At 41.5% G+C, this 13416-nt stretch overlaps 1 protein-coding gene across 1 annotated transcript in view; it reads right to left on the reverse strand.

Annotated features, from left to right (window-relative positions):
* Positions 1-486: 486 nt before the first annotated feature.
* mgat5b (alpha-1,6-mannosylglycoprotein 6-beta-N-acetylglucosaminyltransferase B) overlaps positions 487-13416 on the reverse strand; it is a gene marked incomplete at its 3' end in the record, with an annotated part of 29628 nt that continues 16698 nt past the window's right edge. The window contains exons 4-7 of the mRNA XM_080905274.1: positions 9795-9904; positions 7639-7712; positions 5377-5544; positions 487-726 (exon numbers count right to left, since the gene is read on the reverse strand). Of these exons, the coding sequence (XP_080761400.1) occupies positions 487-726; positions 5377-5544; positions 7639-7712; positions 9795-9904 (592 nt within the window). The remainder of the gene's footprint in view (positions 727-5376; positions 5545-7638; positions 7713-9794; positions 9905-13416) is intronic.

Here is a 13416-nt window from a genome sequence, read left to right on the forward strand (position 1 = left end):
ATGCCAAATTCTCGCCAAAATACACCATGCACTCATGCCAGTGCTTTTTCACTGGACATCTCTTGATACTTGGTGGAAATGCAGCTGTCAGAGGTGAAAGTGCACAAAAGCCTCTCAGTAGTTACTCTGAGTCAGCATCTGTTCATGTCTGTACCTCAGCATAGTGTAATTAACACCAAGCAAGCAAAGATTAAGAAGAACATAAAAGTTCATCTGAGTGTCACGGTTGTTGGTAACTTGGTCTGGTGTGTGAGCAAGTTTGTTAGAGTAGAAACATTCTGTGCTGAGAGGTTTTTTTTCCCCTCAGTGCCGAACCAGATGGATTTACATCAAATTAGAAACTGAGGAATACGTTTCCAGACTTAGAAGACAGGAAAAAAAATAAATAACGAGGGAAAAAACTGTAGATAAACGCTTTTATTCAGAGCACTCATCTGCTGTATGTTGCTGTCACAACACTTTGAAAAGAGGAAACCGCATCACGGACTACTTCTCCTTCTGCGCACACTTTTCCTCCAGTGTGCGCAGAAGCATTTGCGTGTGAAAATCTCTCATATTCACCCTTTTTTGCTCTCTCCAGTGGTTGCGAAGCTTGTCATCCAGCCGCCGAGCAGCAGAGGCCCACTGTGCTGCCAGCCTGCGTATGCGTCTCTTCATGAAGCTCAAAGATTCCTTCCCGGTGCCCACCTGCTCCATCAGAGCCCCGATGTCAGACTGAAAAACAGCCTGGATGACAGGAGAGGAAAGGTATCAGAAATGGAAGGAAAATTAGATGTGGCTTTTCATGAGCCAATAATTAATTTCATTCTTTTGTTGTAATAATTCCTTACTGAATTTTACACCAGGAAATAGGGATTATGCTGGTATTGAGATGAACGGGTGAGAGATATTAGAAAAACGTTATGATGGCTGTTTTTTCTTAACAAATAAAGCAGTTTTCATTGAATGTAGTTTAAAATCTATAGGTGACAAACAGTGTGCAGTGTCTTGTTATCCACCGTTAGCCTGAGGTAGACTCCTTGGATAGGACACACGAGATTCCCAGATTTTCCTCTTTCACCCACTCTAATCACTGCATTATAAGGCATAACCAGTATGGGATCGTTAATTGAAGGAGAGACTGCATAGAAGAGCTGAAAGGATTTAGAAGCGAATAAGCTGATAACCACAAACCCAAACTGTCTCTCTCTAACACACATATACTATAAAAGAAAAAAAATACATAGAGCTGCACCGTCTTCTCTCAATACAGGTGGATTATTGCTCTCAAGAGCAACTTGTGTACAGCAAAACAAGATGCAGAGCACTGAAGGCACGCATTGGGAGTATTCCCAGTGAGTACCGGCTGGCAATTACAGCAGAAGGCAGAGCTGCAGAAAGACTTCACGTCAGGGCCCATCATGCTGGCAGTGCATTACTCTGGGGAGAGACACGGGGGAGAGGATGGGGGCGAACGGATGGGTAGACCTAGCAGAGCGATTGTAAGCTCAGCGCATCGCATGTTGATGCTGAAAATAAAAATCAAATGAGGCAGGAAAGCAAACAGCAGTGAAAACTGGGAGCGACACCTAGCACCGTTTAAGCGATAATTTACAGCTGCTTATTCTCCTCCGCGGGGAACTTATCAACAAATATCAAATTCAAATTCAAATTTTATTTGTCACGTACACAGTCATACACAGTACGATATGTAGTGAAATGCTTGGACAACTGCTCGTGACCTAAAGAAAACAAAAAAGGAAAAGGCTATGAATAAGATAGGAAATAAATATGAAAAATTAAAAAGGGTAAATTTAACTAGGAAGGAATAGAATATAAATTAAGGTTAAAAATGAAATAACTTTACAACACAAATTAGAATGAAGGGTAAATTTAACTGGGAAGAATAAGATAAAGATAAATATATAAATTAAAGTTGAAAATAAAATAACTGTACAACAAAATACACAATACACAATATAGAACTATATAAGAATGTATGAAGAAATCTAAATATAAATAAATATATACACAATAACAGCAGCTGTACAAGTATTAACTGGAAATGAAGAATATAGTGACCAGTGTTGTGCAAAACCAAAGTCCAGAAAGTCCAGTGTGTGTGTAAGAACTGTATGTGTGGGTCAGTACTGTGTGGTGGTGTGATTGAGAGACCGTATCGCCTGCGGGAAGAAGCTCCTCCTCAGTCTCTCTGTGTTGGTCTTCAGGGAGCGGAATCGCTTTCCTGACCTCAACAGAGAGAACAGTCTGTTGTTGGGATGGCTGAGGTCCTTCACGATCTTCCTGGCCTTGGTCCAGGACGCTGTCGGGCCTTTTTCACCACGGTGTTGATGTGACAGGACCATGACAGGTCCTGCGTGATGTGAACTCCGAGGTATTTGAAGCTGTCCACTCGTTGATGACGGGGGTCTGGTAGTTCCTCTCCTGCTCAGTGCTGAAGTCCACTATCAGCTCCTTTGTCTTACTGACGTTTAGAAGGAGGTTGTTCCTCTGGCACCAGTTCTCCAGATTCCTAATCTCCTTCAGGTAGGCCGTCTCGTTGTTATCAGAGATCAGGCCCACCACGACGGTGTCGTCAGCAAACTTGATGATGGTGGTGGAGCTGGTAGTGGCCACACAGTCATATGTGTACAAAGAGTACAGCAGGGGGCTCAGAACACACCCCTGGGGGGCTCCAGTGCTGAGAGTGGTGGAGGCTGAGACATGTCCGCCCATCCTTACTGCCTGTGGTCTGCCAGTTAGGAAGTTGGAGATCCACTGACACATAGATGAGCTGAGTCCCAGATGCTCCAGCTTGGTGGTGAGTGTGGAGGGAATTATGGTGTTAAATGCAGAGCTGTAGTCTATGAAGAGCATTTTAACATAATTCCCCCTTCTAGTGTCCAAGTGAGTGAGTGATGTGTGGAGGAGATGAGAGATGGCATCGTCTGTGGAACGATTTGGACGGTAAGCGAACTGTAGTGGGTCCAGTGTGTCTGGTAGTGAAGAAATGATGAAGTCTCTGACCAGGCGTTCAAAGCACTTCATCACTACTGAGGTGAGGGCTACAGGGCGATAGTCATTGAGAGAAGCAGGGTGGGGTTTCTTCGGGACAGGAACAATGATGGACTCTTTGAAGCATGTGGGGATCACCGACTGAGATAAAGAGATGTTGAATATCTCAGTGAACACAGGAGCTAGCTGGTATGCGCAGTCTCTTAGGATACGACCTGGGATGCCGTCTGGTCCTGCTGCTTTCCTGGTGTTCACTCTCTTGAAGGCTCTCCTTACTTCATGCTCGGAGATGACGAGCACGTTTCCGGTGCTGGCAGTATCTTCCTGTCTGCAGCCGTTAGCGCCGCTAACACTAGCATTGTTGGAGACCTTAGCTGCAGCCTCGAAGCGAGCATAGAAAGTGTTCAGCTCGTCTGCCAGAGTCACGGCCGCGTTCGTCATACCGGTTGTTGGTGCTTTATAGTCCGTTATTGTCCTTAGTCCCCGCCACAGGCTCCTAGAGTCACTCTGTTGGAGTTGTGACTCTAGTTTCCTCCCGTAGCGCTGCTTCGCCTCTTTCACCGCCCTCCGCACGTTATATGACGCGGCTTTGTACGGGTCCATGTCCCCCGTCATGAGTCCCGTGTTGTAGGCAGCGGTGCGGGATCTCAGAGCGTCGCGGATGGTTTTATCCACCCACGGCTTCTGGTTGGGAAACGTTGTGATAGTCTTTGTCTCCACGGTATCATCCGCTAGTTTCCCGATGAATCCCACAACCGCTTCCGTAAACACGTTGACGTCATCGTCGGAGCTGTTTCTGAACATGCCCCAGTCTGCGTCATCGAGTGCGTCCTGTAACGCGGCCACCGATTGATCCGTCCAGCGCGCGACCTTCCTCTGAACCGGAACTTCCTGTTTCAGCCTTTGTTTGTATTTTGGCATGAGGAAGATGGCGGCGTGATCAGATTTGCCAAACGGGGGGCGGGATTGTGCCTTGTAGCCGTCCTTGACCGTAGTGTAGCAGTGGTCCAGTGTCCTTTCACCCCTGGTGGGGCAGGTGATGTGTTGATAAAAGTTCGGCGCTGCGCGTTTGAGGTTGGCGCTATTAAAGTCCCCCGTCACAATAAGCGCAGCGTCCCGGTGTTGTGTCTGGTGCTGTGTGAGTGCCTCATGCAGCTCGCATAAGGCGGTGACCGTGTCCGCTTGTGGTGGAATATAAACGGCACTTACAATGACCGATGTAAATTCCCGAGGTAGATAAAAAGGACGACACATGATGGACAGTAGTTCCAGATTTGGTGTGCAGGAGCGTGTGAGAGGAACAACGTTCGCACTGTTGCACCAGTTGTTGTTCACCATTAAACACACGCCGCCTCCCCTTGACTTCCCCGAGTCCCGTGTCCTGTCCATGCGGTGAACCGAGAAGAACTCGGCCGGCTGGATGGCGTGGTCCGGCACCGCTGGGTTCAGCCATGTCTCGGTGAAGCAGAGGAGATTGCAGTCCCGAATGTCTCTCTGGAACTTTATCCTGGCCCTGAGGTCGTCAAGCTTGTTCTCCAGTGACTGGACGTTGGCGAGCAGGATGCTAGGCAGAGGTGTGCGGTGTGCACGAGCTCTCAGCCTGTTCCTGACGCCGGCTCGCTTCCCTCTAGGCCGCCGCCGCTTCCCTTTGTTCTCCCTCGAGATCTCACTCGGCCAGCTCGGATCCGGAGTTAAAAACTTCGAATTGTGAGTACATTGTAAACCAATAGAAACAAGAGTGTCACTGTCATACCTAATGTACCCAATGGTGATGATTTTGCCGATTTAGAAACGCTGAAAACTAACTTAAAAAACAAAGACAAAGAAAAAGTGGTCGGAGCAGTCGTGACGGCAGCCGACCTCACCGGCGCCTCTGACACTTGGCCACAATATGGCCACTGAATCCTCGAACATCGAAGCACGAACCACTCACCATTTCACACCATTATTTTTTATTTGCCAATTTCACATATTTTCTTATATTTTTGCCAATTTCAGGCTTATGATAACTTTGAGATCGACACCACAGGTGGCATTTCATGCGAGTGCAGATTACCATGCACTTCCTCAGTGGAGCATCAGCCCCTTTTTTGACCTGCCGGTGAGAATTTCGACTTTAAAAACATTGCACTCCCCCACCCTCTTGAGTTCTTCTTCATCAATGCACAGCCGTGAAAACAACCCAGCAAGATTCCTTAGTTCAGCAACAGGAATTCTCCTTTATTCTGCAGAAAAGCTTCTAGCTCTTGTACATGGCTGGGCCATAGTGGGCGAATGTTTAGCCCCTAAATCACTGTCACTTTGCTCTCTGTTCCAAATTATTGTTCGGCTACCAGAAGGTCAGAAGCAATTGGAAGAAATGATGTGAAAATATTATATTACCTGTCTCTTGGGGGGAGGCTTTAAGGTAGGTGTAGTGGTCTGATTCCTCCAGGCCAGTGGGGGACAGAACCACTCCACCTCACTCAGGTAGATAAGGAAGGAGCAGTCAGAGCCGTCAACGCCATAAAAGGCGTAGCAAGGGTCCGAGGTCCAACGAGCACGCATCCACTGGAAAGAAAAGTTGGGGTTGAATACTAAAGACATACTGGCCCAATACACCACCAACAAAAGAAGCTGTTACAGAATTCAGTTTTTGTAAACTGTCCTTCATGTTCTCCTTGACCTGAGGAAGGCCTCTTGTCAACATTATTATCACGTTATTATTACTTTTTTGCATTACCACAACCTCAAAAATGTTTTTTCTAAAAAGACAAAAGCCTGAGTAAAAGCATGTTATAAACAAAAAACATAACATGTGGAAATACTTGTGACTTTAGCCAAGAATCACCATCTCGTAACAGGAATACAGACATTTCTGTCAACTAGGCCAGTTCAGACGAAAGCATACTGATCAGATAAGGTGATCAGCTGTAAATACAAAACAATAAAAATTTCCAAAGATATTGATGGTTAAATAATCCATAATGTTGGATATCACCATGGGAGTGTGGCTTTTGCCATTTATCAGTGGGGTCTACACATTTCTGCTTCAGCGTGATGCCACTTTTCTTTAGTTAAATTAGTCTGATTGGCTTTGCATCAGATTGGTGACCTGTCCAGGGTGTACCCCACCTCTCGCCCTATGGTAGCTGGGCTCCAGCCCCCACCTGACCCTGATAAGGATGAGAGGAAGAGAATGGTTGGCTAGATAGTCTAATTAATCTTAGATTAAATAATCTAATGATCCCCGTTATGAAACAAGTTTAGGATGCTATTAACTTAAAAAGAAAAAAGCTTTGGAAGTCTGACTCAACAAAACTTTTCACGTCCAGTGTTCTCTACAGTAGGCTGCAGTTACTGAACTCCATCCCAAAGATCAGTTTTTTTGCAGACTCAGTAAATGCAGCGTTCCATACTTCTTCTGGCGTTAACGTCAGAACAAAGAATTTACACCAGGAGCTTCGTGGCATGGATTTTCCTGGCTGAGGAGATCCTCCAGGTGGTCTAGTATTTTTGTCACATAGTCTATATTAAATACATCCATATGGCATATTACTGATGATGGATGAAGGTCTGCTTAATACATACAAATAACTATTTTCTCTGTATACATGTCTGGTACACAGCTATACTAGCACACTTCGTTGCGACAGCAGTATACTGAACAAGCTTAGTTTTTTCATAAAGCACAATGACTTTTTCTTTTATTTACCCAAGCTGTTTTTATTAAACAGTATTTTTTTCCCAAACTGCAATTATGAAACTCTGTTTACTCATCTGTTTTTATAGTCTGCTTTTCTTTGTTTTGATTAGTAAGTGCAGTTCATTGCTTAGACAACCCAGTTTTCTGCTAAGAGCCTTTAGCCTTCACGTGGCCAAATGGGGTTTTTTATAGCTTTTTTTTTTCTCTTTCTTTTTTTTTTTTTTTACATATTGTGATGTTTTCAGTCATAAAAAATGTTTCCTACTTTGAGTTTTTAAATTGAGGTCTCCTGTGCCTTTCATTTCCCCCCCCCACACTTTCTTTAACAAAAACTGTTGTAGTGAAGAAAATGGAAAGAAGTGGTTGTTAATGAAAACAGCTCATTGTAACATATATTTATGTATGTTTAATCATAAAATCTTTTAAATATTAAAGATCTACAAGTATTTAAAGTACAACGAAGCATATAAGTATCAATTATGATCGCTATTGTATTACAAAGCCACAGGTTTTATAAATTTTGCTGGTAAAACAATATAAGCACACTATAAAATACATTTCACACAAACTTCAAATACCTTAAATTTTAAAGTGTATTTTTTTTTCCAGTATTATATAAGCAAAGACATTTTGTTTTTATAATTCGTATTCTTAACTCCTTTTGGCATAAATGGGTTGTAAACCATAATTATAGTAGAACATCTTAGAATATCTATCTATCATAGAGGAAATCTATATGTGTGTTATAGCTTTAAATAGAGCCATTAAATAAAAGGTCTCTGTAGTGTTCTATAGGACCTCACTTTAGACACTAAAATACCTCGGCCGCTTGAAGGTTAAACATTCCCTTATCTTATTAGAGCAGATTTATATTGGCTTGCACCAAGGTGAAACGCCACAACACGACAAATGAATGATTGCTCTCTGCGTTTGGACTTAAGTGAGATATAAAGACTTACATCCATCTTACTGGGGCAGTCTGGATAACGGGGATCTTTAGGAATCTCACACTGTCCGAATGCTCCGTCCCTAACTGGAGAAAAGAAAAAAAAAAGCAGGGTATTTATCAATGCTTAAACACACTCTGACAAAAGACTACACGCATTAGACACAAGCATTAATCAACAAAGAAAAGCTGCATTGTTGAGATTTTTTTTTTTTTCCACGCTGTATATTGCTACACAAAGCCTAACACATATACTAGGGGTTTTTACTGTCATTGGCACAGCTGTATAAAAATCTAGCTATGCAGTCAATTTTATTTATATAGAGCCAAGTGGCCTCAAAGTGCTTGATATTGTAAGGTAACGACCTCACAATAATAGACAGAAAACCCCAACAATCAAAAGTCTCCCTATGAGCAAGCACTTGGTGACCGCGGGAAGGAAAACCTCCTTTTTAACAGGAAGAAACCTCCAGCAGAATCAAGGTCAAGGAGTAGCAGCCATCTGCTGCGACTGTTTACATTTACAATAAGAGTCCTGAAGCGTTCACTGTATTTGAGCATGCTACAGTAATAGGACGCCGCCATTGTAGCAAGTCAGTTTGTGAAATTTTGTCACTCCAAGATTTTCCACAACAGCTGAAAGTGGTATTATTATTGGAAATCACAGAGACTCAGACACAAAGTGGCAGACCAGGTAAAGTTACAGAGCAGGGAGGTCGAGTTCTGAGGCTCATAGTGCGTAAAAGTCATCGCCTTCTGCTGATTCAAAAACCCCAGAACTTGAAACCTACTCGAGCATTAACGTCAGCACAAAACCTGAGCACTGGGAGGTTCATGGCACCATTTTCCATGGCTGAGCAGCTCATGTAGGTGTAATGTGTAGGTGGCCCAGTTCTTTTGTCCATATAGTGTAGAGGAGGATAAGAGAAACATGATGGTAATGTCCAACCAAAATTTCGACTGTTTTCAGACAACCAAAGTAAAATCTTTATATTTCTTTCAAGTGTTTTTAGAAATCCTGTCAATATATTAGATTTTTTTTTTAAAAATAGATTTTATATAGCCCAGCTACATTGAAATGAGGATAAGACTAGCACATGATCTATAGTCTACAGTCTTTCCTCTGGGCTTCAAGTCTGTTTATTTTTTGTATTAAAACATACTGTAAATTCTCCAGCCCTTGGGATGAACGGAGATAAATTAGAGAGAAAGGCAGATAACAGACAAGCTCCTGTAAAAGCTCATATTCCCCTGCTAAATGGCTAAATCTCTTCATCGGCCAGCTCACTGGATTTACTATAGATAGATTGCATTAGTGTGATTCATAAAAATTGGAATCCGCCCCCACCACAATCCTGCTTCCCTTTTCCCCTCTTGCCCCTTCCTGTTGCATTGAGTATCTCTCCCCTTCCTCTTTCCCGTCTAAAATCCCAGCACTAGTAAGCCTAATTAAAAAAAAAAAAAGAAGTTGCAGCTCCTCCACCAGCACCTACCGAGCATCAAAGAGCAGAATGGATGACAAATAATTGCCAGCTACTCTTACTGATTAGCATGATAACAGAGCTCTCACAAAGAAAAGTGCCACTGCCATTCAGCTGTAACCAAAAGTAACTAGATCAGCCCCACTTGAGTGATAGCGCCCATTATGTCAACAGAAAAATGATCTGGCGTATTTTAATCGGACGTCGTGTTGAATTGTTTTCAGTCAAGTGCAAGGTGGGGGTACAGAGGAGGAACTGAGCCGTGCATCAAATCACGCTGATTTCTATTCTTTTCCCAATAAAGTAACTGAGAATGAAGGGCAATAAAGAAAGCTTGGCAAGACCCGGATCCCATTAACGAGGCAGCAATTCATCTTTGTGATTTAGATGTCCTGCAGTTGTGTAGTTTTGATATTGCATGTTTGGATTGCTATTCTCCAGGGTAATGTTCTGTGAATAATGTCTATCATGTTCAATATGACCAACAAGCGAGTGGATGTTAGACATAAATTGTGCAGCAAAGTGCTAAACTGGATCCAAACTTGACAGTTTGGCTTATAGTATGTGGGCAGCAGGAAAGGAGTCTCTGGGATTGGATGGATTGGAGATTGACGGGAAGATTCATCAGAAGGGCTGTATTTGTTTTCTTCGTGTGTGTGTGTGTTTGTGTGTGCATTTTAAATCATACCTCTGTTATAGGCCATGCTGCGCTGCAGGATCTGCTCCACTCTAACTGCCATGTCTGACATGTTCTGGGCTATGGCCTGAATTCGCTCCACTAGACCAATGGGCTGGATCCTAATCAAGCATATGAAACACAAAAACACACACAAACACTTTGTAAAGACCCGAAATATCTTAAATGTGAACCACAAATAGGCTTGTCAATGAAACACAGCGCTATATTTCTGTAACAGCTTCCTTCCATTCAGTTTGTTGTTTTCTCACTCTTCACAGTAAGCGTGAACCAGAAGAAGAAATGTTAATTATCTAGATCTTGAGGCGTGAAATCAAAAAAGCTTTTAAAACACTGACAGATAATTTATTTGCTGAGATAATATAGTAACTCTGCATATTAAAGCGGGTCTGTTGGGGAAATAAAAACAGAAGGCAATTAGGTTGTTAGCAAATGTGTTTCACTCCAATTGACCTCTGTGGCCTAAAAGCTGCTGGAGAAAGGATCAGGAACCAATATTTACAATGGAGAAGACGATGCATTGGATGAACTAAAGAACAACTAGGATGAAGACAAAAGAAGAGTCCGAAATCAGCAACATTATGCAATATCACAATTTTAAGTTGCCATTTCGTAGCATGCCAGAAAACAAGCAAAACTAAATACATAAAAAAAAATAACAGGGGAGTATCAGGAACTTTTCAACATCCAGGATCTTTCATTTCAACACAGAGGCTACAAAAATATGAAAAAGAAATTCTTTCACAGAATTCATTGCTCTATGAAAAACTAGGTTGGTTGGAAGGAGAAAGCCTGTCATCTCTAAGAAGAACATGGTAGCACACTTTAGGTTTGCAAATTTGCATTTCAGCCAGCTGCAAGCCTTCTTGAATAACATCCTTTGTACAGACATAACCTCATATCAGCTGTCAAGCAGAGAAAGACTGCAAAAGAAAAGAATGAGGGTGTTGCAATGGCCCGGTTAAAATCCAGACCTGAACCTGAAAAAAAAAAAAAAAAAAAACTAAATACCAAAGTAAGTTTACAAAAATATAAACTTACTCACCTTGGGAATGCCCCCATTAATTGTTAAAGAATTTGTGCGATGAATTATAAAATACTCTTGTAAGAAACCCCAGTACGCCTCAGCATAAAAATCAATGAGTTTCTGCTGGTATTTGAAAAAAACACTTTTTTAAAGATGTCTAAAATTCATAGGTAGTTATGTACTGTTTGTATGAGCATTCGGTAAGTTGTTATAAACCTGTGTATACATTTCTATAAATTGTGATACATGTTACTAACATTTGCAGCTCAGACATTAATTATTTTGATTTTTAGCTGATGTATAAATCATTTTATTAAAAAAAAATGTCAGATGTCGTAATCTGCAATGTCCCCTGAATTATGTTTTATAATCTCTTATCCAACCAACTATATGAAAACCCAAAGGTATACAGAATTTAATACACAAAGGAAATCCTCAGGTCTATGTTTACAAGAATAAGTGTAAAATCTTTAAATGTTGTTTTTTTTTCCTAAGCATCCACTTTCATCCCCTCACTATGCGAGTCGTTTTCTTTGCAAGAGTTTGAAGTGCACCCAGATTGTCTCCTGGTCTTGCTACTAGAAAACTTTGGAACAGAAAGACTTTTATACACATGGTTAACACCTTAAACAAGTTTGTTTTAAAACTTTTTCACCACATTTCCCAACCTGCAGAACACACAGTTATTTATTGTTCATGCCCTTCAGGAGTACAAACCCTGAAAGGTCTGCAGCCTGTCTTTGATGTCGTTTAGTGGCACTTAATTCAAAGTTTATGTTTAATGCAGGAAGAAATAAAAGTCTAGTTCAACTTATTTTTAAATGGCAAAAAGATGGCACACAAACTCCCTTACATCAAAACCATGAAAACAGCTCAAGGGACTGAAATTGAATCGGTTACAACATAAATATTTAGGCATCATTATAGATCTGAATTTCGTATTTAAAATTCACACTGAAAAGCTTGTGTTCAAGCTGAAACTTAAATGAAGTTTCTTTCTTTGGAATAAATTTAGTTCATCTCTCCAGGCGAGGAAATACTTGATTTCTGCAACGTTTCTTTCCCAGTATTTCTTGGATTACAGTGACCTATTCTTTCTGAATGCATCTGATCAGTGTCTACCATTGTGCTTTATGTTTTATTACTGAATGTGGAAATTACATGACAGTCTCTCTGTATGCCCACAGACTTTTTACCAATTGCTTTTTAAATCATCCCTTTCTGCTTGGGCTGGAGTTTTCTTATCTGTGTACATGTGCATATAAATACATAACCGGTGCAGCCAACACTCTCAAAGTCAGAACACCAGTTGGAAAAAGGGCCTTTAATTATCCTTCACCTTTTAAATGGAATAATCTAAAGAAGGACCCGAAATTGTTAGGCCTGGTTACTATGGGAAGACTGTAGTTCTCCTGTTCAATGTGATTGCTCTTATCATATATGCTCTAGACCAGTGTTTAATAACGCTCTTGGAGCCATGGCACATTGTTCACATTAGAAAAATCATATGGCACACCACCAAACAAAAATGTCACAAAAAACATATTGATAAGTTTTCTCCGTGCACCAGGTACAGCGGAATTGGTTCGGTTTGTTCCAAGCGCACCATTTTTTGCTTTTTTAATGACCACTTTTTTGATGGACTGTTGGGCGTTCATCTGGGTCCGAATTCTCTCCAGGACCCAGGTCAGATTGACTACTTTTTCTCTTCAAATATTTATCTATTACTATTACGCGCACCATCATCTCACAGCATGACTATTATTTCTTCTTCATCTTCTTCTGTTTTACTAACAGTTGGTAACCCATCTCACCAGCTGGGCCCACGTTGTCATTTTAGGTTCAGGAGCATTTTTAGTAGATAAAGGCGAATGGCTTAATCAAGAAATGAGCTGCGGTTAGGGTGTGGGGGTGTGTGTTTGGAGGCGTGGTCCTGCTCCTGGAATTTAGATCATTTACCTCCAATTAATTAGAGCAGGTAGTTGTACTGCCCTCTAGTGGAAGAGAATGTAATTGTACTTCGCATTACTCACGCCGATCGCTTACAGCACTAATCAGGTGGAGCCAGACAATCTTCCATGGCACTCCTGATCATTTCTCACGCACACCTACGTGCTGCGGCACAGCGGTTGGGAAACACTGCTCTAAAAGATGTGTTCACTCACTTGTAATGTATGTCAGGTACATTTGAATGCATTGTGTATTTGTAAAACAAACCACGGTCTTCCATTAAACTTAAGGAAGTAGTTCTGTTGTAGTAATTAACCAAATCAGTTTTCTTAAAAAATACACAAAACACAAAAATAATTCTCCTGATATCTTGCTGGATATTATCTTGCAAGTATAACCATACACAACTAAAAACTAAATAATCCTTTAAGCTTAAATACTCAATTTCAGACATCACCTGAAAACAGCATTACCTGGCTATTTTCTCTGGTTATACATGCAAGTGAGTAAGTAATACGCATTTGTGGCTGAAATAAGTGTTATGTAAGGTAACGCAATGATCCTGCCAAACCATTTGTTTCCCATAAGTATTTAGACAATGACGTGTGTGTGTGTACAACTTTGCCTCTGTACACC

The sequence above is a fragment of the Rhamphochromis sp. 'chilingali' genome (genome assembly GCF_963969265.1).
Source record: "Rhamphochromis sp. 'chilingali' genome assembly, chromosome: 15".
Lineage (NCBI taxonomy): Eukaryota > Metazoa > Chordata > Actinopteri > Cichliformes > Cichlidae > Rhamphochromis > Rhamphochromis sp. 'chilingali'.